Below are 23,842 nucleotides of genomic sequence, written 5' to 3'. Positions count from 1 at the left end.
AATGTTTGTCTCATTTGAAATGTTTTTGAGTAAGCTATCCTGGTAGCAGGCTATCATGTTAGCGCCTGCTACCATGATAGCCTATATGCTGTCATGGTAGCAGCCGCTACTTTATTAAAATGTCGGCCACCAAAATACTCTTACCTTGACTTGATGTCGCTGGAATTGGGTCAGGATGTTCTTCGGTTGTGCCCTTTCCTCCGACAACATGCTTGCTACATATGTACTTGAATTTGGTAACTTTTTCCGGGTTGAACTGTTGTGTAGGCCGACCGCCCCGGTGTTCCAAGCACAAATTTCTCCTTGGCAGTCTTGAAGAAAACATCCTTCATATGTGGCCGATCAGCGTAACTCGAGTCGCTGTTGCACGTTCCATAGCAACAATGTTTAAAAACCATGGTCTTAGATTTGGAAAAAGCAGTCGTTTACCGAGTAAAACCAAGGGTAACGCACGTCTCTTTTACAGCGAAACAGTGGCGGGTTTCCGGAGTTTGCCCCACTGCGTACCACGTGATGTGACGTCATCGTGACGTTGTGTTTCTAAAAATAGCTCGCGCGCGGTACCCCATTGGCTCTTGCAGCTCTGCTTCACCCAACATGTCCTAATCCTTCCTACTTCCTTGCTCCAGCTAATATACCTAGCTGATAGGCTGTGCAGGTACATGTGACCTTGATCCTTGACAGCGATTGGCTGTGAAGTAATGAGGGGATGAAAGTTCAATTTTACACAGGTTTGATCACTGGGATTTACACCCTGGTTACACATGGGAATGGAGAGTGGAGGACCAAGTAAGGGGTTTTACAGGGTGGGGATAGAGTAGACGGATTCGACCTTGGTTACTGAACAGGTTTAGCTTACCTAGTCTAATGTAAAATTAAAATAATGTGCGTGTAGGAACCTAAAACAGGCCTATCTCTATTAATAGAAACCCAAATTGTAGATAAAAGCTAAACCTTTGATCTTGTGTGTTCAAACTCTATGAAGCTTTCATGTTGATCTGTACTAAAAGTTCCAGCACTGCCCGGTTCCAACACAGCAACCTTTTGGGTTCCACATTAGCAGTTTACAGAAATGGGTCCTTTGTGTTTTGTTCACATTTTCATGTGATGGCTCATCTTGTTTTGTATGTGATCACACAGAAAACGTGTTTTCTCTGCGATCAAAAGGGAGATGTGTTAATGGAGAATTATTCTGAAGTCACTTTGGCCTCACGCCATTCAGACATGTGAGCATGGCCCCGCTGATTGCAAGGCCAAATGCTGCGTAGATTCTGTGGGGGATGATTATTGTCTAGGATAGACTGGCTATGTTTTGTCTCATGCCAAGGCCACTGTGCAGTATTAGGGAGAGCCGGAAAAGCGAGCCAGACCGCAGCGGAACCGTGGGGTGCGATGTTACGGCCAGTGGCCTTTTGTATGTTTTGTTTTTCTTTCTAATATATTTGCAGGGATAGTTGCTTTAGTTGCATCTTCCTGCCAGCTAGTGCCACTGTGGAAACTTGCAAACCTCCTGAAGTCTCCTCCTCGTTTAACTTCAGCCACTTCCTTCTGCCATCATCCTCATTCTGGATTGGACGATGCCTGATTGCCAGCTGAGCTGGACCAATCTCGAGGTCAAAGCTCACCCTTCACCTACTCTGATGGTAGTTACTGCGAGGGTTGTGACTGACAGCCTGAGCCAGCCACTAACAATCCCACTCGCTTTCAGATTGTTTATGAAGCAGCCTTTCTACTCCTTACCACTACTTTTATGGTTTCCCTATCTGAGGGTCCCTGTTTGGGCGCCACCTTGTAGTAGTCAGATTTGAAATAACCCCCTCCTCTATCCTTTTCTATTTTGGGTTAAAGTTCAGACTAGCTAGGGTTCTAAAGACCTCTGAATCTAACGAGTATTACCCTGCTTAGAGTTCCTGTGAGACCTTTTTAGCTAGATAAGTAGGACACGACCGATCTACTAACCACCTTTGTCCTAGGACCACACACTGTTTCAGTGGACAGGTTAGGCAACCTAGTAGCCTGAGGCCACCTATTTCCCGACCACCGCCCTAGTTAACGGTGGCTCCTACTTTTATACAACGGCACTTGTGACTGGATCAGTAAATTTTTAGAAACTCAAAACTCCCTAAAGGTGTTGTTTTAAAGTTTGGGCTACAGGCAACCTTTAAAGACCTCCTAAATAACTTTAGAACCATGCACCATGTCTGTTTCACAATCATAGAAGAACTTGAAAAACTTGAAAAATGTTGACTCAAAAAGGGAATGACCACAACTTCTAATAAAATTGTATATGCCTCTTTAATTAGTATGCTTTAGCAGGGAATAAGCAACAGCATTAAGCAATTTAACAAATCACAAATAAAAATTTAATCAACTTCCTAACTCTTATCCAAGGCTGCTTACTAATGTGTTAAGGAGAGTCTTTTCAATTTAGAGGAGCAGACTGACCAGAACCACAGATGGAATCCCAAAGTGTCTTTGATTTTAGGATGAAGGAGTTGTTCAGCCGAAAAACTTCCCTCCTCTGGCAACCCCGATGTCCCATTAATGTCTCATTCACAAAGACTCTCGCCTTGAGCCCCTGCTTTGATGCCCTTGTCTAAGGTCCACCTCTTCTGATTGACAAGTTGTTTCAGCTTCAGAACTGACATCTCATGGGTATGTCTCCCATTTCTGGAACATCCAGGTTCTTCTCATCAACCAGTTCAAAACCACAGCAATTCTTCTTGACAGGATTTGCAGATTGTTGGCCCCAAATGGTGGAACAACACGAAAAATTGATAATTTGACTCCATCTTGGTGGTTCTCAGAGACAGGGACACCGTGTTCTTCCTTTGGCTTGTTGATCTTCTTTCCATCTTGGTTCTTCTTTCTTCTGCTCCGTGCTGCATGTCTTCTGAGATGAGAACTGAGCCCAGAACACATTTGACAGGTCTCTTTTAAGCGCTTTGAGAACTGTTAGGAGGTTGCAAAACTTTGAACCATCCCCCTTTATTGAACAGCTGCACAAAGTCCCTTATCACCTCATCACCTTTACCCCAGGCAGCAGGTCAGTTGAGTCAAAAGGTCTTGTTCCTCTTCTTCTGAGCCACAGATGGCCCACTTCTTTTTTTTCTTGGCAGATTTACTGTAAACATCTGCTTTCTCTTCAACCGTTACTACCTCTTTCCACCCATCATCTAACTGACTCCCACTCTTACCCCACATTCTCTCAACTGAACATATTAAAATCTGTTTTCTCCTTAGCCTGTCTGACACATTTACAACACGAAAATAAACATTATTTCCCAATTATTTTATTAATTTGTGAATAATCATGGAAGATGGGCGAGCTCACCACACCACCGATTCTGAGGTATCTTGACAGGGGTCAGTGATCTACTATTAGTTTGACTTGTTTAATTGGGATGACGCATTCAAATTGGACCAAATCCAGATTAAGTTCATGCTAAATTAACTTTTTTCAACTGGACAAGCTAAAGATGGTAAAGCACATGCTTTAGCTGGTTAATACTCTTTAAACTGAAAGAAAGCAGGAAAATTGGTATGAGTGCAGATGCAGATGGTTACATTATAATAGAAGAAGCTTTTGCTGGATAAAGATAAATGGGTTGAGTGGAACCAGCTGATCCAGGATGAACTGGACCAGGAGGAGCCACAGGTCTCAGTAGTCGGAGAGATCCACCTTCAGGACCGGCTGGTAGCTGTCAGACATGCTGACCCTGATGGTGTCGAAGCCCGCTTTGTAGGTCAGACTGGGCCCGCTGGCCTTTCCTCGGACGAAGCTGTGCTCCTCGCCGTAGTACATCTCCTTGTAGAGATCCTCGTCGCACAGCTTGTCCTTGTTAAACACCCCCACCGCGTACCAGTTGGAGTAGATGTTGAAGTCATATGGGACGGAGAACATGACGGCCATCCGTCTGAAGATATACCTGTTGGACTCCTCCAGGATGTTGTAGGTGAAGACGGCCACGGAGCCACATGCCGTGTCGGGCGTCTTGACGAAAAGCGCGGTGCCGGTTTCAGTTGGACGGAGAGTTGGAGGCAGAGGAGACTCACAGTGCCCGCTGATGAGATGGACTCTGGACGGAAACACAAAGAGGTTTAACTTTACTGTCTGTGTCAGCCTGAGATTTCCTGTTCTTGTGGGGTCCTACAGGGCTTATTGATTGGTCTCTACTTCTTATGGTGTATGCACTTTTCTTTGAGGCCATTTTTAGGAAGCACAATTGTGCTTATTTTTATTTTTATGCCAATTACTGCCATGTTGCTTCCCCCCAAACCTCTTAACAGTCACGGGTAAACCATGCAGTATTCCCACAGGACGTTGTTTACTTCAAAGTGCTGCAGTTTGTACCAGAGGCTTGTATTTTCAAGACTCTGGTTTCAAAATGGCTGTCTAGGCCCTTGTCCCTTGACTTATGGCTCTTTTGACCAACCTAGTCACAATAGCTCATGCTGCTCAGGCCTATCAGGGCAGACGCTCATTCTGACGCATGCAGCTTTCATTAGAGAGAAGCAAATATGATTTGCAGCCTTTTGAAGCTGGCGCCTCCATTTTGGCAGTTTGGATGCATTCGGTTAACTCTCAGAGAACACCTGGACATACCCACAGAAGAAAAGGTCCAGAATAGTCATTTTCAACTTTGAACCTATCATAGAACAAAGACTTTTGGATCTTTTTTTCTTTTCTTTTTTACTTTTGGGTCATTTGTTTTTTTTAGCCAGTACCTCCTTGCATTAGTCTGCAGCTGAGAACAAAAAAAAAATCACAATTTGTTTGATCCAACTTACAATAACTAAAAACTTGTTATCAGTGCAACACATTGAACTGCTTAGTTAGAAAATGTAAAGTGCTACCTTTACAAAATTTCCCATCTACTCCAATTGGGTTACAAATAGCATCTAAATGAATAGATGCACTCTGGGTCCCTGAGCAAGACCCTTAATCCCAGACTGCTCCCCGGGCGCCCTACAGTGGCAGCCCACTGCTTCCCAAGGGTGACGGGTTAAATGTAGAGAAATCTGGGGTGTGGTGGCCTAGTGGTTAGAGCACAGAGCTTTGGTCCCAGAGGTTCTGAGTTCACCTCCCACAAGCTGCCATTCTGGGTCCCTGAGCAAGACCCTTAACCCCCAATTGCTCCCCAGGCGCCGCACAGTGGCAGCCCACTGCTCCCCAAGGGGATGGGTTAAGATGCAGAAGTGAATTTCTCCATTGTGAGATCAATAAAGTTCAACTATTATTATTTATTGTCAGAGTGCCTTGAAGATACAGGAGCCTGGATGACTCTTAACGTCCTTACTTTTACTGACACAAAGAGAGAGGTTTTGTTTTTTAGTCCTGGGTTGTCCTCTGCAGAATGTGGCCGTCTGACTCAGCACATAAAACCTATCGTCAGCAACCTTGAAACGAAAATGGATAATAAATGAAACTTGACAGATCAGTTTATTGGTCAGATCCAGTTTTTGTCAGCTGAGATAACTGGCTAAAGTTTAAAATGCTCTCTTAGGACGATAAAACAGTAATCAGTGCATTTATCCTTTAACAGGCGTTGGTTCTGCTATTCAGAGTTTGACTCAACCCTCTGTCCAGTTTAGTTTCTGTTGGTCGGGAAGGCTGCTCATAGTTAGGGTTCTGCAGGTCAACTAGCGATCTTTTGGACTGTTAAAGAAAACCTGGACTCTCACTTCTCAGCAATCACTGTCAGGCTAATTTGGTTCTGTTGTGATTTCAGGAGAGTTCTGTGTTTGCTTTCAGACTTCAGTACCGAACAGGATCAACTCAGAACTACCACACTGAAACAGGAACAGCTGACCCGTTGGCCTGACTGGGTTCTTGTGTGTGTGTGTGTGTGTGTGTGTGTGTGTGTGTGTGTGTGTGTGTGTGTGTGTGTGTGTGTGTGTGTGTGTGTGTGTGTGCTTTAAGACTCACAGCGGCTCACACAGCGTAAAGCTGGAGGTCTTGTTCTGAATCTCCACTTTGCACTGACGGTGGGTCGGAATAGACATTTTCAGAACCTGTTCAGGGAAACAAACATGGAAATATTCAGGCACCAGGAGACTCTGCAGGGATTTTACGTCATGCTCATACATCCTCACAGGAAATATATCCTGGATGTTTAGTTATCAGACAGAAAATCAAACTAAAACCTCACAGATTTGTCCAGGTGACCCGGTTTTGCACAGTGATCCGGATCCTACTCTTTGCTGATTGGAACAAACAGACTTGGACATTTCATGAACTGAAATGTTGTCAGTTGTTCCAAACCAACATCATCCTCAACGTTTTCCTGAACCGTCCAACTGTTTGTCTTCCTGAAGGACTCTGTGCCAACCCAAACCAACCGGGTCACTCCTCTAGTGCCTGTACCGCAGGCCAAAAAGAAGGCGCCCAACGGCAAAATTGTTCCTAAAATAAAAGAGTAGGATGTGTTTCACTTGACTTTTCCATGGTGACAGCAGAAACACATTACCTGTTTGTCAGATGTTGATGCAACAACATCCTGTTTTTGTCAGTAAGAGCGCGCCACTATCAAAAAACTCATCACAATCTTTTACAGTAAAGAGAGGAGGCAGACCCTCATTTGCAATCAGAGTAGAAATTTGGGTCCTGAAAATTCAACATCTGGAGTTCTGCCACTCAGAAAAACACAGATTACACAACAAAGAAGATCTTCCAGCTTTAGGAGACCAGACAAATTCAAACACTGAAGGACCTGAAACGGTTCTGATTCTAATCATACACAATCTATCCGAGTCCTGAATCAATTCTGACTAAGAACTGGATTCACCAAACACGACCAGAACTTACGGAACCACAGGTCAGACTTTTAAAACAGAGACGTCACTCACTTCTTTGGACCTTCTGAACACCAGCTGTCTGCAGAGCTCTGTCACGGAGAACTGGGTCCGGTTTCTAGATGGGGTAGGAAGTTAGGTTTAGTTCCTGAGAAAATCTGACCCTTAAAGAGATGCTGACTCAGAGCCAGAGACCGCTGGAGGAACTGATTCTGAGTGGGACTGTACAGAAAGTCAATCATTACAGAACTTAAAACCCGCAGAAAGGTTTTAACTGAAATGTCTGACTTCTGCTCACATCTGCTGCGATGTTTAAAGTGTTCATGTGGTTTCAGTCGGCATGGATGAGTGTGTGGACCTGAGGAAACAAGTTTCACCATTTATAAAGTGACTTTTTGATTGCAATGCAAATTGCAGTTGACAAATAAAATTGTTTGATTGATTGATTGATTGATTGATTGATTGATTGATTGATTGATTGATTGATTGATTGATTGATTGATTGATTGATTGATTGATAAAACAAAGTCAGTTCTCCTCTTTCTCGGCCCAAAAGTCAATGCTTTCATTTCCAACCGTTAGATTATTACGTCGTCCTGCTTTCAAGTGTCCCTGGGAAAAGAAGCAACCCACCTGCAGTTGCTCCAAACATCTGGAACACATGAGGGCCGCTGAGAAAGTGAAGGTTTTTAGGAGCAGGCTCAACCATCTGAGTTTTCTGACCTGGTTCTTGTTAGTGTTTTTTACTTCAGCCTGTAGAGCTGAAGCACTAAAAGTGCTTTATAAATTCATTTGATCGATGGGTTGATTTATAGCAGAAGTTTAGAAACGTTTCTGCCACTGAACAACTAAATAGCATCAAAATTAACGACCAAAGCAGCAGATAAAAAAAAAAGTCCTTTGCTGTTGTATCACTGGGACTTTGGGTCCCATCACCCTGGGAATACTCACAGAGCTGCGGTTCTGGACAGTCTCTGGCCCACATCACAATCTAGCCCTAGTTTTAAACTGTTCCTCATAATTGCTCTGTCTCATTTTCCTGCTTCCAACGGATCCACTTTAAGAACGAAATGTTCTCTAAATGCTCCTAAATACTGTTAATCTTGTACATCTAACCGGTGGCCTCATGAAAAAATAGCAGTATTACTAACTTCACTTGTGAGTGGTCATAATGTTATGCATTGCTGGCCAGTTTCAAACCTTTAGTTTAAAAATAAAATCCACCATTTTAGCCCTTAAATGCTTCCTGTGTCCTTGGAGTCACAGAAAAGTTTAATGTAGTCTCTCCAAGAGCTGCAAAGACATCTTTAGATTCTTTATGGGTGATATTTTTTAAGCTATTCAGTTTTCTCTGTTCTTTGTTACTTTTTTAAACAAATACATTACAGTATTTGCTGCTGAGCTGCTAGACAAGATCATAGAAGTGTGGCTGAATAATTTTGCAAATCCGCCATTTTTATTTCTCTGAGTTATTTTGTGGTCTAAGCTGAACAAAGGCGAAGCTACAAGTCACAGGTTGTTTATTAAACTGACTACAGAAATGGATCGACTGGAACGCTATGCGACCTGAAGGGGGTGAAGTGCCTCCTGATTTAAAGAGACAGCACCAAAACAAGACATACCTCAGAACAGGGGCAAAAAGGAGGAACGCAACGATAAATTAACAAGGAATTCAGACTAAAGCACAGCAGTTCCACTCTACAATGACCACAGCTGATTGATTTCATTGTGAAAAGGAAGAACTGAAAAGCATGATCTGTCCCCTTTAATGTCACTTTCTAGGTTTTGTTCCTTTCATTTTCTAGTTAGTCAGAAAATACTTTTTTTTCCAGGGACTGAATAAAAGTAAACAGAAACTTGAGGTAACCATGAAATCAGCACATTTGAATTTGAAATATGACGGATTAGCGACCTTCTTGGATTAATTGTCTGTTTGTGAACATGAAATGTGAGCCAGACGACAGAAGTGCAGCAGGTTTAACCCGAGGTGTGTAGAGCAGCCAGAAACTGTACTCAAGTAAGAGTAGCACTACTTCAATGTAAAAAAAAAAGTATTCAGTAAGAAGGAAACTCAAGCAAGGAGTAACTAATCATAACAGCTGATGATTCAATATTTAAAAATTATGTAATCAGACAGAAAAATATAAGGTTGTCTGCAAATTCTGGTATTTTCAAGACAAAAATGAAAAAATATACAAAGAATAACATAAATACAAAATAAATTCAGGCAGAAGACACACTTTTATCAATCGTTTTTTCATCCTTAGACCTGAAAGCAATACTTACAACATTTAATGTATATGTGTGTTGCAGTATATTAGAACATGCAAAGTGCTTCCAATGACAATATCTTAGACTTAGACTTAGACTTTCTTTATTGTCATTTTGTATGCACAGAGTGCATACAGAACGAAATTTCGTTTTCACACAGCTCAGAAAGATTGCAGTAACTCTACAGGATACCTTGCAGTGAATTACAGTACAGGATAAAAAGTGCAGTGATAAATCGCAGTCACTTACAGGATAAGACTGGAGACGATGTGTTCCATTACCAGCCTTTCAAAGCACTTCATCATGATGGGAGTCAGTGCAACAGGCCGGTAGTCGTTGAAACAGGTGACTTGAGGTTTCTTTGGCACCGGAATGATGGAGGCAGACTTGAAGCATGTTGGCACTGTGGCTTGGTCCAGCGAGGTGTTAAAAATGTCTTTGAGGACACCAGCTAGCTGACCTGCACACTCCTTGATCACCCGCCCAGGTATGTTGTCGGGGCCTGGGGCCTTCCGTGGGTTGACTCTCCTTAGAGTCTTCCACACGTCGGCAGTGTCAAGGCAGAGGATCTCCTCTTCCTGATGGGGAACAGCTTTCACTGCTGGAGTGCTGTTTAGTGCCTCAAACCTCCCAAAGAAGTTATTTAGTCCATTGAGGAAGTCAGCATCAACTTCACCCACCGGGGGGGGAGGGCGTGTTGTATTCAGTGATCGCCCGGATGCCTTTCCACATGCTCCTGGTGTTGCTGGCGTCATGGAAAAGCTCCTGGATTTTCTGACTGTGGTTCCGCTTTGCTAGCCTGATGGCATGGTTCAGGTTGGCTCTCGCTGTCCTCAGTGCCTCCTTGTCTCCAGACTTGAAGGCTGAGTTCCGTGCTTTTAGCGCTTGACGGACCTCCGCAGTAATCCAGGGTCGTTGGTTGGCTCGGGTGATGATGGTCTTGGTGGTGCTGACGTCCTCAATGCATTTGTTGATGTAGGCTGACACGGTCATGGCGTACTCATCAATGTTGATCTTGTCCTCATAAGTTGCAGCAGCTTTGAACATGTTCCAGTCAGAGCACTCAAAACAGTCCTGGAGCGCCTCCATTGCTCCCTCAGTCCACACCCTCACCTGCCTCGCTGTAGGTTTTGCTCTGATCAGCAGGGGCCTGTATGCAGGAATTAGCATCACAGAAAGGTGGTCTGAAGAGCCCAGGTGGGGGCGGGGGACTGCTCTGAATGCACCTTTTATGTTTGTGTAGACTAAGTCTAGAGTGTTCTCTCCCCGAGTTGCAAAATCCACGTGTTGGTAAAAATGAGGGAGAACAGTTTTCATATTTGCCTGGTTAAAATCTCCAGCAATGATGAAAACACCCTCTGTGTGCAGATTGCAGCTCAGAGATAGTCCGATAGAGAACATTCATAGCATCTTTAGTATTAGCGCTGGGAGGAACATAAACCGCTGCGATGATAACAACAGTGAACTCTCTAGGCAGATAAAACGGTCTGCAGCTAATAATCATAAACTCAATGTCCGGAGAGCAGAGACTTGTGACTAATCTAGCATTTTTACACCAGGTGTTATTGGTGTAAACGCAGAGTCCGCCTCCTCTGGACTTACCGCAGAGTTCTGTCTGTCTGTCGGCGCGGAAAGTAGCGAGTCCCTCCAGGCTAACGGCGTTATCTACTGTGTACTGTACATTCATCGGACCTCCAAATGTCTCAATAATCTCAGAACATAGAAAAATAACATTAAAATAATAAAGCTTGTGTACAAATGAGAAGTCTCACTTTAATATAAACTGCAGGTTTTTGTCTCTCTGGTGCATTTTGGTTAAAATTTGTTTCTTCTTTATTCATGAAGTCTCTTACAGCAGGTAGAGCAGTTTTACTCAAGTTAGAGAAACGATACTTGAGTAATAATATGCCTCAATAAAAGGAAAAGTACAGTGCAGTAAAAGTACTACTAAAAGTACATTTCCTTCAATAAGTTACATAAGTAAATGTAACTGAGTATATGTAACTAGTTACTACCCACCCCTGAGTTTAACTGAGAAATAGGGTTCTGACCTTGTTTTCTCCGACTGATTTTAACTTGTTAAGAGTTTAGCATGACTAAATGCTTCATGGATTAACACACTGAGGAGGTTCTGTCTGACCAATAAATACTGATTAAACGTCCAAAATGCAACTAGAACCCATTGTGACATGAAACCCAGCTCCCTCTGATCTCTCAAACACACTTTCCTCAGTTAGCAGAAGTGAAACAATGCTGAAGGGTCGACAGTGAATGCCGCCTCACGGGCTGATGCTGCCGCTGCCGCATGGAGGAAACCAACACAGGAAACCGGAACAAAAATTCAAAAAGATGAAAAAATGAGAAAGCCCCTGAGTAATGAAAAGAAAAGAATGAGTTTATACAGATCACTGGAAGCTGGAGAATTCAGAGGAACAGATGAAGTCACCTCTCAGGTAGAAATCTGGGTGTTTGTGGTGAAAACCAGAAAGTGAAACATAAAAGCTGCCGAAGGTCAAACTGCTGCTGGCAGAATGGAAAAAATAACATTCCACTGAAGCTGGGTGGCCAACAAAGGCATTGGCATTTCAGCTACAGTTTGTGTCAGAGGCCTACAGGGGGCAGGATTTCATAGAGCCGAGCTATTAAGATAAAAAAAACAAAAACTTCCCACAAAAAGAAAGTTGATGACTTGATGCAATCTGCTGAGCTTCCTTAGATAGAAAACCTTTCAACTAATTAGTCTGATTTAATAGAAGTGACTTCATAAAGAGCCTTAGACGGCATGAACATAATTCATCTTCTGTAACTGAGCCCAGACTGTCAGACTCATTTCAAATGGAGAAACTCAGTTTTTCCTGTGATTGAAACTGTTGGGCTGTTAATAAAAGAGACTAGCAGACACTTTCAGGCAATAAACTTTATTGTTCTATTTACAGTCAGACAGAAGATAATCTCTGAACTCTACTTGCTTAAAGTTGGAATAAAAAAAATCACCTGCAACAATAAAACGGATGGAAAGAATATAAGTCTCCATAACAACACAAAGGGGGCGTGGCTTCATCTAGTCACATGACTGGACGTAGTTCTGTGGGAAGAAGCCCTCGCGGCCATTGCAGACGCCCTCACACCAGCCGTCATCGTGGCGACGTTTCACGTAGATGACGTCCCCCTCGGTGAGCTGGAGGTCGTCAGGTTTTGAGGCCTCGTAAGAGTACAGCGCCACCACTGGACAGAGACAGGAAGCGCATCATGAACCACATCTTACTCTAGCAGAATCCAGGTGTGTTGGGTGGCGGCGGTACCTTTCTCCAGGTAGTCTGCCGGAACATTGGTGTCATAGTCCACCGGAGGAGGGAGGGGTGGCATGATGTCATCAAAACATCCAACATCATCCAATGGAAGAGGAGGGGGCGGGGCTAAGACCTGAAGATCTGTGAGAATGCAGGGACAGTGATTGGACGTCCGCAGGTAAGGGGGGCGGAGCTTCAGCAGAGCAGTGCTGTGCTGCTCTGGCCCCATTTCTACTCAGAGATGAGCAGGACCTCCACACATCACTACATCTACAGCAACTCCACCACTGTGGTCTTACCCAGGTGTTCGAGTCGAGCAGGCACGCAAAGCCGAGGTGAAGAGGAGGAGGAGCGAGAGAGCAGGGTGAAGGAGGAGGAGGAGATGGAGAGGTCCTGGGGGGCGTTGGGGGGAGGGTAGGGAGGAGGAGGGGGGATCATGACTGACAAACAGAAGCCGAGTCAGTATTAGGAGAACAAGGAGTAAACACCTGACCTGAATGTCATATTCTGCGCTGTCCATCAATCCCTGAACGATTTGAAACGACTCGATGTCTGAAGATCTGAACATTGAATTCTGAACTTTTAATCAGCATTTTATCTCTCCATAAACATCTGAACATTTCTGGGGATCCCAGGATGAACCTGAAGGACCACAGCATGTTTTCCTGAAAGGTTCTCCAACTCCAGGCACTCCTGAAAGCTTTTAAAGTACAACCGGGTTCTTAGCGAACCAACAGAAGAGCCTGAAACTATTCAGTGGTCTGGGCGTGATCATCATCCTGCTCTGAGCTTCTCAGCAGCTTACATGGCTGGACGGCAGGCAGGAAGAGGGAGCGAGTGTAGCGGCAGCGAGAGGCGGGGCCTGAGCGGACCCTCAGAGAGACAGAGCGAGTGGTTGGAGGCGAGCGGCGGCGGCGACTCCTCCTGGATGTGAGGGTCACTAAGTAAACAAAGAAGAAGTAAAAACTGCAAATAAGAAGCAGAGAAGAAGCAGCAGAAAGATGAGGATTGGCTGTGGTTTAATTCCTCAGCACTGAGCTTAAGCTGAAACCAGTCTGGAGCCAAACCAGATTTTATAATGATTTATATTAACTTTAGACTTTGTTAGTTAACATCCGGTCTCAATGTACTGGTATCTCTGCTTTGCTGTTAATTTTTTAACAGCTCCAGATTTTATAGGAACATTTAACTCATAATATAAGTATAAAGGGTTTGGTCTGGCTGATGTAAACGCAGCTTTACATGTTTGAGAAAAATGTGTTGAAAACCTGCAGCACCCCCTGCTGTCTGGATATGGCTGGTAAATAAATTATAGATCATTCTAAAGTTAATCAGAGGATATTATTCACATGAAACATTCCTGAAAGAACAAAGACGGCTTTGGTACAGCAGCAGATTGGACCTGGGTTCAATTCCCAGGAGGCAGAAGAGGGGGGGGGGGGGGCATGCAGTAAAGGTCCCATTTTATGCTTCATTACTTTTCATAACGGTCACCAAACATTGTATAAAAAGTTTAAACAACAGAAAAACAAGAAGAGACATTACCGTCTGTTTCCTGGGGGGTTGGAGGTGGTGGGGGCAGCAGATCTGAGCCGTCGTTGGGTAATGGTGGGAAGCCATTATCATCCAGAGGAGGAGGTGGGAGGCTGTTCTCCTCCACCACTGAGGAAAGGCATCAGAGAGGATGTCATTACGGTGCAACCTCAACAACTCTCCTCCATGCTCCACCCACAGAGTGAGACAACGACCAGCTGGTTGTCATTAATCCCTGAAGAAGATGAGCTCACATCAAAGATGCTCTCATGTCTCACTGGATCAGCAGGATCAAGACAATACCGTGTTTAATTAATCTGATGTTATTAAAAAAAAAGTGATTTAATAACAAGAAAACCCCATCCGTCTTATTTCATTCTGAGAAAAAATAAAATTTTATCCAAAGTGGTCTGAGATCAGTGGCGTCTCTGGCTCGATGAGTTAAGTGGGACAAAAACTCAACACCTATTAGCAACAACTAATTATTCTGTGACACATACAACCTGACTGTGATCAATGTTAAATTAAACAGATGGCACACTAGAAATGAGAGTCTATATAAGCTAAAGGTAATTTAATTTTTATACATAAAATTATAAATAAAGGCTCACTCATAATTGTTCATTTATTGAACAGATTCACATCAATCCTTCAATGATCCAGCAAGCCCTACCAGCACTACATGGTCTTTCTATCCAGCAGAATGTAAACGTAACGTCTGCATTTCCAGCATTTTGATTGGACGCTTGGGGCCGTAGGATTTATGCCCCACTATGTCTACAGAGAGCGTGTTGGTCATGCTTACTGTGATTTCAGATGTTCATTATTTAAACAAATGCTGGTGGACAGGCCCCAATATCAAGGCCCCTTAGGAGGATTTAGCCTCTGAGCTCGTTAGTTTTCTGGCAGACTTAGATATATAAACACAGATGTTTCTAACAGAGTTTTATTGCTAAGGGAATCTCTTTTTACAATATTACTCTATAAAGAACGATCCTGTCCCACTGATTATTGTGATCATAGAGCTCCACAGCGACATCTGGTGGGCTCCACTGGCCCCACATACAGAGACGCCACAGGCTGAGATTACTAAAACTGGATTTAACTGAGTAATGTTAAAGTGAACAACAGTTAAAGTGAAGCTAAAATCCAAGGATAAAACCTGACTTTAACTGCTCCAGCTTAATAAAGTTTAGGGAAAATGTGGTTCACAGCTTGATTTATTTTTTATTTCACAGCAAACTTTGCTTATATTCTCTGTAATTCCTGAACTTGATTATAACTTTTAGCTTCGCCGCCCTCAGTGCCTGCCACGATTAATCAAAATGATGTCATCACCTGTTTCTAGGCTAGGGCCTGGGATTGGAGGAGGAGCTGGAGCCCCGTGGTTGATCACAGCCCCTGCAGAAGGAGGAGGTGGTGGTGGAGGAGGAGCAGGAGGCGCACTTTGATTGATCACAGCCCCTGAGGAGGCAGGAGGAGGAGGAGGAGGTGGAGGAGGAGGAGCTGTTGGAGCCACCATCACTCCTGAGGAACCAGGAGGAGGAGGAGGAGGGGGCAGGCCTGAGATGACCCCGCCCTCCTGAGCCCACGACTCGTCAGCTGGAGGAGGAGGAGGAGCTTCATCCAGCAAAGTTGTGATGATGTCACTCTCAGGTGGGGCCTGCCAGGTGGTGGGGATGGTGGGCGGAGCCACAGCTTTGCCAAAGCTGGACCTGAGAGACAGGAAGCACACCTGGTCAGATGTATGATGTCATATTTGGGGTAAACAGGTGATTTATTGTGTTTCCAAGATGATCTGAAACAGTCCAGACAGGAGGATCAGATTTTTGCTCCTCTGGTGAGAAATCTGACCTGAGGAGGCCGAGATTGTTGGAAAAACTTTGACTATGGTAAACTGATGGTTTTATTCTCATAAAATGGAATGAGAAAATACTTTAGTTTATTAAGGATATGTATAGAGGCTCTCCACCATTAATCCAAATTAAACAAACTCAAACAGGTGGATCACCTCATCAGTGCATCAAATATTGAAATCACAAATCACAGTAATGTGGATTGTATCAATGTAGTTATGACTGAGTCATTCCAAAAAAAAGAGTAAAAAACAAAGCAACTGGATTTATTTTCCGTAGTTGAAGATGTTTCGCTTCCTCTCCAGGAAGCTTTCTCAATTCAAAAAGTCTGGAGTAATGTGGAGTACCAAGCTTTATACTACTGCCTAACAAAGGCCTTTTAATGGCTTAGATAACATGCAAATTCAATCGAAAAAGGTCCAGCCCTAGTAATGGGCGGTCGTTAAAGCCATTAAACCAGCAGATTGGACCGAAACTGGTCCACTCCTCTGTAACGAGGAGTCGTTAGGGTCGTTGTCTGCTTGGCTTAACATTGTTCCTTTAAGCCATATTGAGATCACAGACATAAACCTAGTCTTACCCTCCAGCAGGGGGCGCCACTGGGCACTGCACCGGCTCTGGGGCTTTGTTGGACCTGAAAGAGATGCACATAAAACCACAAGCAGACTTCCTGTGTGAGTCTCTTCTGTGAAAACAAGAGGCTGCTGTGAACAGAAGCTCGGCAGAGGAGAACCAAACCTGACGGAGGCTCCGTGTTTCCGGATCGTTCCCGTTTTCTCTGGCTGTTTCCCAGGGACCTGGGGGGGGGGGGCAAACACAGAGCAGAGTGAGCCTGAATGGAGCGCCTCAGCCTTCAGCAGCTCTAATTAGTCTCTGCAAACATTTTCCCACGGCTAACAAAGGCCTTCAGGCTCAGTGTGTGTGGTGTGTGTCCTGCTGTCTCTGTGAGGTCCAGGAGCGCATTCAGACCTGAAACCCTGAAGACATCACAAGGACGGCGTGAAGGTGGACGCTGGTGTCAAAAAGGCCGTCTGAGTATGTTTTTTCTGCTAAATTAGTTAGGGTTAAAGTCTGGGTCAATGACCCGACAAAGCAGACATGTACGAGGGTCCTCACGGAGCCACACAGCCCTGCGTGTGTGTGTGTGTGTGTGTGTGTGTGTGTGTGTGTGTGTGTGTGTGTGTGTGTGTGTGTGTGTGTGTAGGTGTTGTTGTGGTGAGATTTTTTTTATCTCTTTATTTGCTGTGACCTGAATGTTTTAAATGTCAGCATCTCTTTGAGGACCTGAACTCCAACTACAAACCAACGACCGAGGGCCAAGCGAGCTCGTTTAGAGACTTAACGCTTTACGCTCATCAAGAAGGAAACCTTGATGAGGAAGTCAGCCGGCTTTTAAATAAACTGCTCTAGCTGCTGGTCATTTAGGACTTTTGCAGACTTTGGTCGGTTTATACCAGACTTTTCCAGGTACGAAATGAAGCTGGTCAACTGCGGGTGTTCAATGCATCAATTAGTGCCCACCGGGGGGGGGGGGGGTTTCACCCACTTTCACAAGTGATGAGTTTAGGACATTTTTTATATTTTTATATTCTGCTAAGTGTATAGCAAGGAAAGTTATAACTGAAGAGTAATATGAACCAGAAGGAGGTCAACCAGCGTTATTTTTGATTTGATCAGAGGTTGGGTTCTGCCAGTCAATTGGTCGAAATCAGGTCACCAAAATAAATGAGAATCAAGTGTTGTATTAACTTTTTAGATTATAATATGCAACTGATTAAATAAAATAAGAGATTTAAGGCTTGTGGCCTTCAGACCTGATCCCGCAGGATGCAAGTCACCACAGCAGAACTGCTGGCGTTAGTTAGTGAGGTGTACTTTAACAGGAAGGTACCATGACGGAGCAAAGCCTCCGGCTGCAGAGAACTGAGAACAGGTTTGGTTCTGAGGTGACGTAACACCAGCTCATCCTTTACATTTTCCGTCTGAATCATTCATAGGTGAGAATTAAAAACCATAACTCTCTGGAACTGAACTGACACTGAAAGACAGCCGAGGCCAAGAAAAGTCCATGTTCAGGTCTTTCAGACGCCGTTTATCTAGATCAGGGATTCCCAAAGTGTGGTGCGCGTGTGAGATGAAACATTTAACGTGTTTTTCTTCCCCACACAATAAAGACGAGCAAATAAACATTTCCTTTGTAAAAAATAAAATCAAAAACTGTAAATTTAATTAATAAATAAAAATGTATTGTATTGATCCGTATTAGACTTTATTGCTCAGTGCTGTTGTACACTTACTGTTTCTTTAAGTTAGGTTGTTTTGGGTTTATACCGGAAGAAATGTGTGGCTTCCAGGAGAAGGAGTGGTGTTTCAGGGGACTGGCGGGGTGAAGCCGTCCTGTTCTGTTCGTCCTAAAATAAAGTGTTAGCAGCAAAACCTCGGTCTGGTGCTTGGGTGTCATAACGGAACGATACAGTATTCACATGAAAAATTATTTATTTAGAAGAAATTAGTGCCAGACGCAATTTTTACGATTTTTAACTGAACTATGTTCCGTTATAGAGCTGTGGTACTTTTGATTGTGATTCAGATGGTTGCAGTTCATTACAAAGAATTCAGACAGGAGCTAAGGTGTGTTGCCGTGGGCGTGTTTACCTGCTGAAGGTAACCGATGTGAAACAATCAGGAAATACTGTTTTATTTCTCTGATTTGTACACACTTTAGACTTTGTGTGTACAAACACTTTAAACAGAACTAAAGACCAAACAGAGGATCTTTACAGCTTTCAGGACAGCTTTGGATCACAGGAAGTAAGCTGATGAGCAGTTTTAGCTAAATTTGTTTAGCTGCTGCAGAGTTGTTACTTTTCAGAGAGAAAGAGCTAAATCTGTTCAGAAAAAATGAAGTTCTCTGAAGTGTCAATAGGCGACTTTTTCTGCAGCATCATTTCTGCTTCTGTGGTTCTGTGCAGACGAGACTTCCTGTTAGTTTGGCGCTCGCTGCTCTCAGGGCTTCACTTCTGCTTTCAGCATGTTGTGTTTGAGTGTAAATGCTGCTCTGTGCATCTTTTCATGGTCAGAATGCTGATTCCCGTGAACACCCTGGAGCTGGACCAACCCTCCTGTCCTGCAGTAACTCAGCTGAGACAATCAGAAGTAAAAACTTTCAGCCCAGCTCCTCTGAAAGAGCTGCTGAAGCTCCTGGGATGTTAAACACATTAGAAATGGTCTGTTTTCCACTGAAAGCTCATTATACCATGAAGCTGTGTGCTACCTTAATGCCATGGCCCAGCTGGTCCAGCTGCTGGTAGTTGATTGGCTGGCGGCTGTATGGTGGGCGGGGCTGCACGCCGGTTGGAGGAATGATCTTATGGTTGCGAGGAACTCGTCTGACTGTTGTGAAGGCCCCGATCTCCCGCCGAGAAACTTTCTCTTTGTGCATTTCCACAGTCTGAGGAAGAGGAAGAAATTCTGAGCGAGAGCCATAGATGCAGGACGGGTCAATCAAAACTCTGAAGAGGAGTTACTTCTGCAAATACAGCTGTTAGTTCAAGGTTTGACTAAATGCAGACACATGAGACCGAAAAGCTGAACTGGTGACAGTCTATCAGGAAGTTTGCTGGGACTGGGTTCCATGTAGAAAACAGTAGCAATAAAAAGTCTGTCCTACACAGCAGGAGATGCCTTCTCTTTGATCAGTTTAAACATGGTCAGCTATTAATGAGCATCTATAGGTCCATACCAGGCCAGATCCTGGAGGGACCAGGAGGAACCAGATATTCCAAGGTTTCCCAGGTCAGAAGGTCAGACCATCTCATATGGGATCTCCTCTCAGTGGCTTGAGACCAGGAAGCCTCTGTATACGGGTGGCCTGCTCCCCCCAACTCATGACATCATCCAGTAATAACGACTGGAGGTGCAATTAAGAGTTTTCATGTCACCGTGTCAATAAAAAATGATGAAGATGTGTTATGAAAAACTGGACAGGTTTTAACCAGACAGCAGGAAGTATTTTCATCCACATCCTGAGCAAAGACCCTCAACTTAAGATGAAATCTGGAAGTTGACCAGACATCAATGAGTTGCCGTTCAAAAACTCAGGAAGAAGAAGACGATCAGATTTTTGTGAACTTCTGAGAGGAAAACATCTCATAATGTTTTTTTTAATTGACTGAATTTCATTCACAGAGTGATTCCACGCTATCCTGGTCTGGATCGCCGATGATTCTGGATAGCTCCTTAAATCCCAACAGAGCTCTGAGCAGATCAGAAAACAATAGAGAGGCAGCAAACAGAGGCTCCATTCATCCATCCATTCAGACCCGGGTGGCTCCAACTCTCCCTGGAAACAGCCTCATGACTGGGAGGACTCTGAACCTCAATCTAACCTCAATCAGTCCAACGAGAGGAGCATAATTACACTACCTATGAGCGCAGTGGGAGTAGTTCACAGCAGTCTTCCCTAAATCAGTGGATAACTTCAAAATATCTTTATTTTTTAGTTATCTGCTGTAAAAGTGCTGATTTAATTGAGAAGTCAATACTCACCTGACCAATCAGAGTAATGGAGGACTCCATTTGACGGAGCTGATTGGTCTGGGCGTCAAGCAGACTGAGGACGCTGTTGGCCAGGGTGCTGATCTGATACGCAACACTGGCCAGCGACTGGGTGGTAAACTTTTTAGTTTCCTCCAGCGCCTTCAAGGTGTTGTCACCCGACTGTTAGAAACACAAGATAAGCATTAGCCTCGCTTAGTGCAAACACTAAGAACAAAGTGGACATTAGCTTAGTTTAGGCTAGAGATAAAAACCTAAAAAGAACGACTGGCTCAAGATTTTACTGCTGTAAAACGTTTGGTAGTGGTGAAGAAAACATATAAAGTAGTTTTAATCAAAGAAATGCACAATAAGCAAACTACATTATCAATACTATATCTTTGTGTAAAACATTTTGCTGAGGGAGAGGTGTCCTCTGGTGATTTGTGACAAATGTCTTTCTTAGAAACAGGATGGTTGCAGCTATTTAGCTTTTAAAGTTCGGATCAGCGTCTCTAAGTCGTTCATACGGTATCATTTGTCAGCCCTCGTCTGACTGCATTCAGTACAGTAAAATCAAGATCACTGGCCGAGTTTGTGATGATTAATTCAATTTAATTTTATTTATATGGCACCAATTCCCAACATATCATCTCGAGGCTCTTTCCAAAGTCAGCTTCCATCAGATCCTCCAGGTTGGTGAGAAAGTTTCCTCTCTAAGGAAACCCAGCAGGTTGCATCAAGTCTCTCCAAGCAGCATTCACTCCTCCTGAAAGACCGTAGAGCCACAGTGGACAGTCGTCTGTATTGTTGATGGCTTTGCAGCAATCCCTCATACTGAGCATGCATGAAGCGACAGTGGAGAGGAAAACTCCCCTTTAACAGGGAGGAGAACCTCCAGCAGAACCACAACCAGGCTCAGTGTGAACGCTCATCTGCCTCCACCCACTGGGGCTTAGAGAAGACAGAGCAGAGACACAGAAAGCTCAGAAGCTCACATTGACCCAGGAGTACTTTCTATGTTAGATGGTAATAGAGGATGATCTGCCTCCCCTGATGATGTCACAGCTAACAGAACGCCAGACCAGGTGTACCTTCTATGAAGAGAAAAATGACAGAGAACAAAAAGTAAAAAGCTGAAATAACAACAAACAATGCAGATTGGAGAGCAGTAGGAGAACTCAGCAGAGTGAGAGAAATAGACCCTGATGTCCTCCAGCAGCCTAAGCCTATAGCAGCATAACTATAGAGATAGCTCAGGGTAACATGAGCCACTCTGACTAGAAGCTTTGTCACAAAGGAAAGTTTTAAGATTAGTCTTAAAAGTAGACGGGGTGTCTGCCTCACGGATCAAAGCTGTAAAGGTAGTTCTGTTTAGGATGACAGAATTTTTTTACATCCATTATCTTGTGAAAGGAGGTTATACCCAAAATGGCCCTAAACCAGAGTTACCACATACCAAAGCTCAGGTATTGTATCTGTGGTTTAAGATGATCATCTTTTTTTTGGAAAATTATCATCCATGCTCAATTTGCAATGTGATGCGGCTCAGAAAAATCTATCTTAATAGCACATGACCTTAGACTTTATAATCTACCAACTTTTACAACTTTTGTAAAAACCTCCTCCATGGTGCAAAGAGGTTATGATCAGATTTAATTTGGATCAGCTTAAAAACATGCAGAATTACAGCTGATGCTGTGTAAGTTAGCCTGAGCGTGTAGCAACAGCAGGTCGGATCTTTGGGAATGGGCTTCAGTAGCGCTACCTACCTGTGTGTAGGTGTTGTAGCAGTAGTCAGCCACATTCAGCAGGTTTTCGTAGTTTTCTTGGAGAGCTTTTCTGGCATTTGGAGCTTCTTCCAGAATCTTCGCCACCTCCTCCTTAAAGTTCTGATCCTTCATGATCCAAGAGTAGTCCTAGAACAAAGGAGACACCAATGAACCCGGTCAGAACCATGGATCTCTGACCGAGTCTGTTCTGTCCAGCACATCTCCAGCCTGAGAGGAATGATAACCCAGAGAAGCTGCTGATTCTTTGGGCTGATGGCCTCTATGGTACCAGTGTTGGCTCACCTCTGGTTCCATCAGTTTCAGGAAGAATAATTTGACCGTATTGAGGAACTAATTCACTCTGAAGTCTGCAGAGAGCTCGGTGTGTCTGCAACCTCCTGCCGCCTCACTTACTCCATTTAAAGACTCTTGATTCAGCTTTTAGGAAGGCAGATCCGAGTTAAAACCGCTAAAACTGGTGTGACCCAGTTGAGTGGGGGAACGTTCTTCAGCAGAACCTTAGTTTGAACTGGGTTCCGTGTTTTCCTGAACTACCGGTAACCTTTCTGCTGCATGGGTCTGTTCTGTCAGCAATATCCTCATCACTGCTTCTTAGTTAAATTATCAACTACCTGCAGCTTTACAGAATCCAGCAGAACCCCCTGTTCGGTCTGGATCCCTACCAGAACCTTCATATTCCTCTCTGACAGTTATTGGTGAAGCTGTAATTGATCAGAGACTCACCAGAAGCTGCAGAGCAACACGGAGTGATGAAGTGATGATGATCCTCCTGTTTCTGACAAACTTCACTCTGCAGCTACAAGTTTCCTCTACTGCTGCAGACAGAGATCCTCTCTATTAGACAGACCACTCACTCCTCACAGCAACCAGAAACACCCCAAACACCCAGCGGGCGTCTGCGGAAATCTGTGGGAGTGAGCGCTCCTGTCTGTGTTTTTATCTTTAGATGTGAACCTGCTCAGTTCAAACCACTTCCTGTTCCTCATCAACTTAAAGACAGAAATTGAGTCATAAACAGCATCAGGGTGATTTTCATTCTGTTCAGTTCCTCTAAAACACCCTCAGAAACATCTAAAGCTCCTCAAAGAGACCTGAAGCCTTTCAGAGACATCCTGACATACCCAACACCCCCCAGAGATGCATAAACCCCTTCAGACGGGACTGTTCCACTAAATTACTTAAGAGCCACAGTTACTTAATGCCAACAGCTCAGGGGCCAGACATCCAGCAATTAGTCCTTATGTAAAGTAAAAACAAAACAATTACAATGATCTGATGCCTTTTAAATGAAATAAGACCCAAAATGTCTAACAGGCCCAGGCTGACAGAGATATTAAAGGCGTTTCTGAATAACAATGATCCAAAGGCTGGATGCAGGTAGGACTGTGATGGAGACCGCTGGGAATCCTGGCGGTGGACAACAGAGCGCTCCAGGCAGGCCTTTGAGGAACAAATACTCCAAGATGAACATGAAATCAGGCAGATGCTGGACATCTTATGGCTGCAGGCTTTGGAAGCATGAAGAAAAATGTGTGAACTTCATGTCACTTCAGCCAAAACATGCGACAGTTTTACTTATTTCTGGTAGACAATGACAGAAACACACAAGGCTGTTTCCATTTAGATGAAAAGCTGGGAGACAGAAAACCTGCAGCTGATTCTGGAAAAAACAGCATTGCTGGTATTGGAAGCTCTAATATTTCTCTTCAAAACTGTTACAACATGATAAGAGTGCAGCGACCCAAAGGCCGGTCCCAACAGACCCTGT

General features: G+C 44.0%; 2 protein-coding genes across 3 annotated transcripts; both read right to left on the bottom strand.

Moving 5' to 3' along the window:
• Positions 1-2,276: 2,276 nt before the first annotated feature.
• LOC105920557 (DELTA-stichotoxin-She4b) lies at positions 2,277-8,795 on the bottom strand. The gene is made up of 4 exons (XM_012856162.3): positions 7,747-8,795; positions 6,850-6,913; positions 5,930-6,015; positions 2,277-4,079 (listed from the first exon to the last, which is right to left on the bottom strand). Exons 1-4 carry the CDS (start codon positions 7,812-7,814, stop codon positions 3,662-3,664), a joined length of 636 nt encoding a protein of 211 aa, XP_012711616.3. The 5' UTR covers positions 7,815-8,795; the 3' UTR covers positions 2,277-3,661.
• A 3,173-nt stretch (positions 8,796-11,968) lies between these two features.
• abi3a (ABI family, member 3a) lies at positions 11,969-22,903 on the bottom strand. Of its 2 annotated transcripts, XM_021312670.2 has the most exons (12): positions 22,798-22,903; positions 22,054-22,200; positions 20,294-20,464; positions 19,020-19,196; positions 16,484-16,542; positions 16,326-16,379; positions 15,228-15,604; positions 13,902-14,018; positions 13,162-13,296; positions 12,656-12,796; positions 12,369-12,497; positions 11,969-12,291 (listed from the first exon to the last, which is right to left on the bottom strand). In XM_021312670.2, the coding sequence occupies exons 2-12, from the start codon at positions 22,183-22,185 to the stop codon at positions 12,128-12,130; spliced, it is 1,656 nt and encodes a 551-aa protein (XP_021168345.2). In that variant the 5' UTR covers positions 22,186-22,200; positions 22,798-22,903; the 3' UTR covers positions 11,969-12,127. The 2 variants fall into 2 exon arrangements, with proteins under 2 accessions (XP_021168345.2, XP_021168346.2); XM_021312671.2 differs by lacking the exons at positions 12,656-12,796; positions 13,162-13,296 and having other exon boundaries at positions 22,798-22,902.
• Positions 22,904-23,842: the final 939 nt, after the last annotated feature.

Source organism: Fundulus heteroclitus, chromosome 16 (genome assembly GCF_011125445.2).
Source record: "Fundulus heteroclitus isolate FHET01 chromosome 16, MU-UCD_Fhet_4.1, whole genome shotgun sequence".
Taxonomy (NCBI): Eukaryota; Metazoa; Chordata; class Actinopteri; order Cyprinodontiformes; family Fundulidae; genus Fundulus; species Fundulus heteroclitus.
This window is presented reverse-complemented; position numbering and strand designations above follow the sequence as displayed.

Coding starts and splice junctions, on each gene's coding strand:
- LOC105920557 (XM_012856162.3), bottom strand. CDS start 7,814: ATGAGGAACAGTTTAAAACTAGGGCTAGATTGTGATGTGGGCCAGAGA. Junction 6,914..7,746: donor CTGTCCAGAACCGCAGCTCT/GTGAGTATTCCC, acceptor TACCCCATCTAG/AAACCGGACCCAGTTCTCCG. Junction 4,080..5,929: donor TTTACGCTGTGTGAGCCGCT/GTGAGTCTTAAA, acceptor GTTTCCGTCCAG/AGTCCATCTCATCAGCGGGC.
- abi3a (XM_021312670.2), bottom strand. CDS start 22,185: ATGAAGGATCAGAACTTTAAGGAGGAGGTGGCGAAGATTCTGGAAGAA. Junction 16,380..16,483: donor AAACACGGAGCCTCCGTCAG/GTTTGGTTCTCC, acceptor CATCTCTTTCAG/GTCCAACAAAGCCCCAGAGC. Junction 14,019..15,227: donor AGGCCCTAGCCTAGAAACAG/GTGATGACATCA, acceptor GCCTTTCCTCAG/TGGTGGAGGAGAACAGCCTC.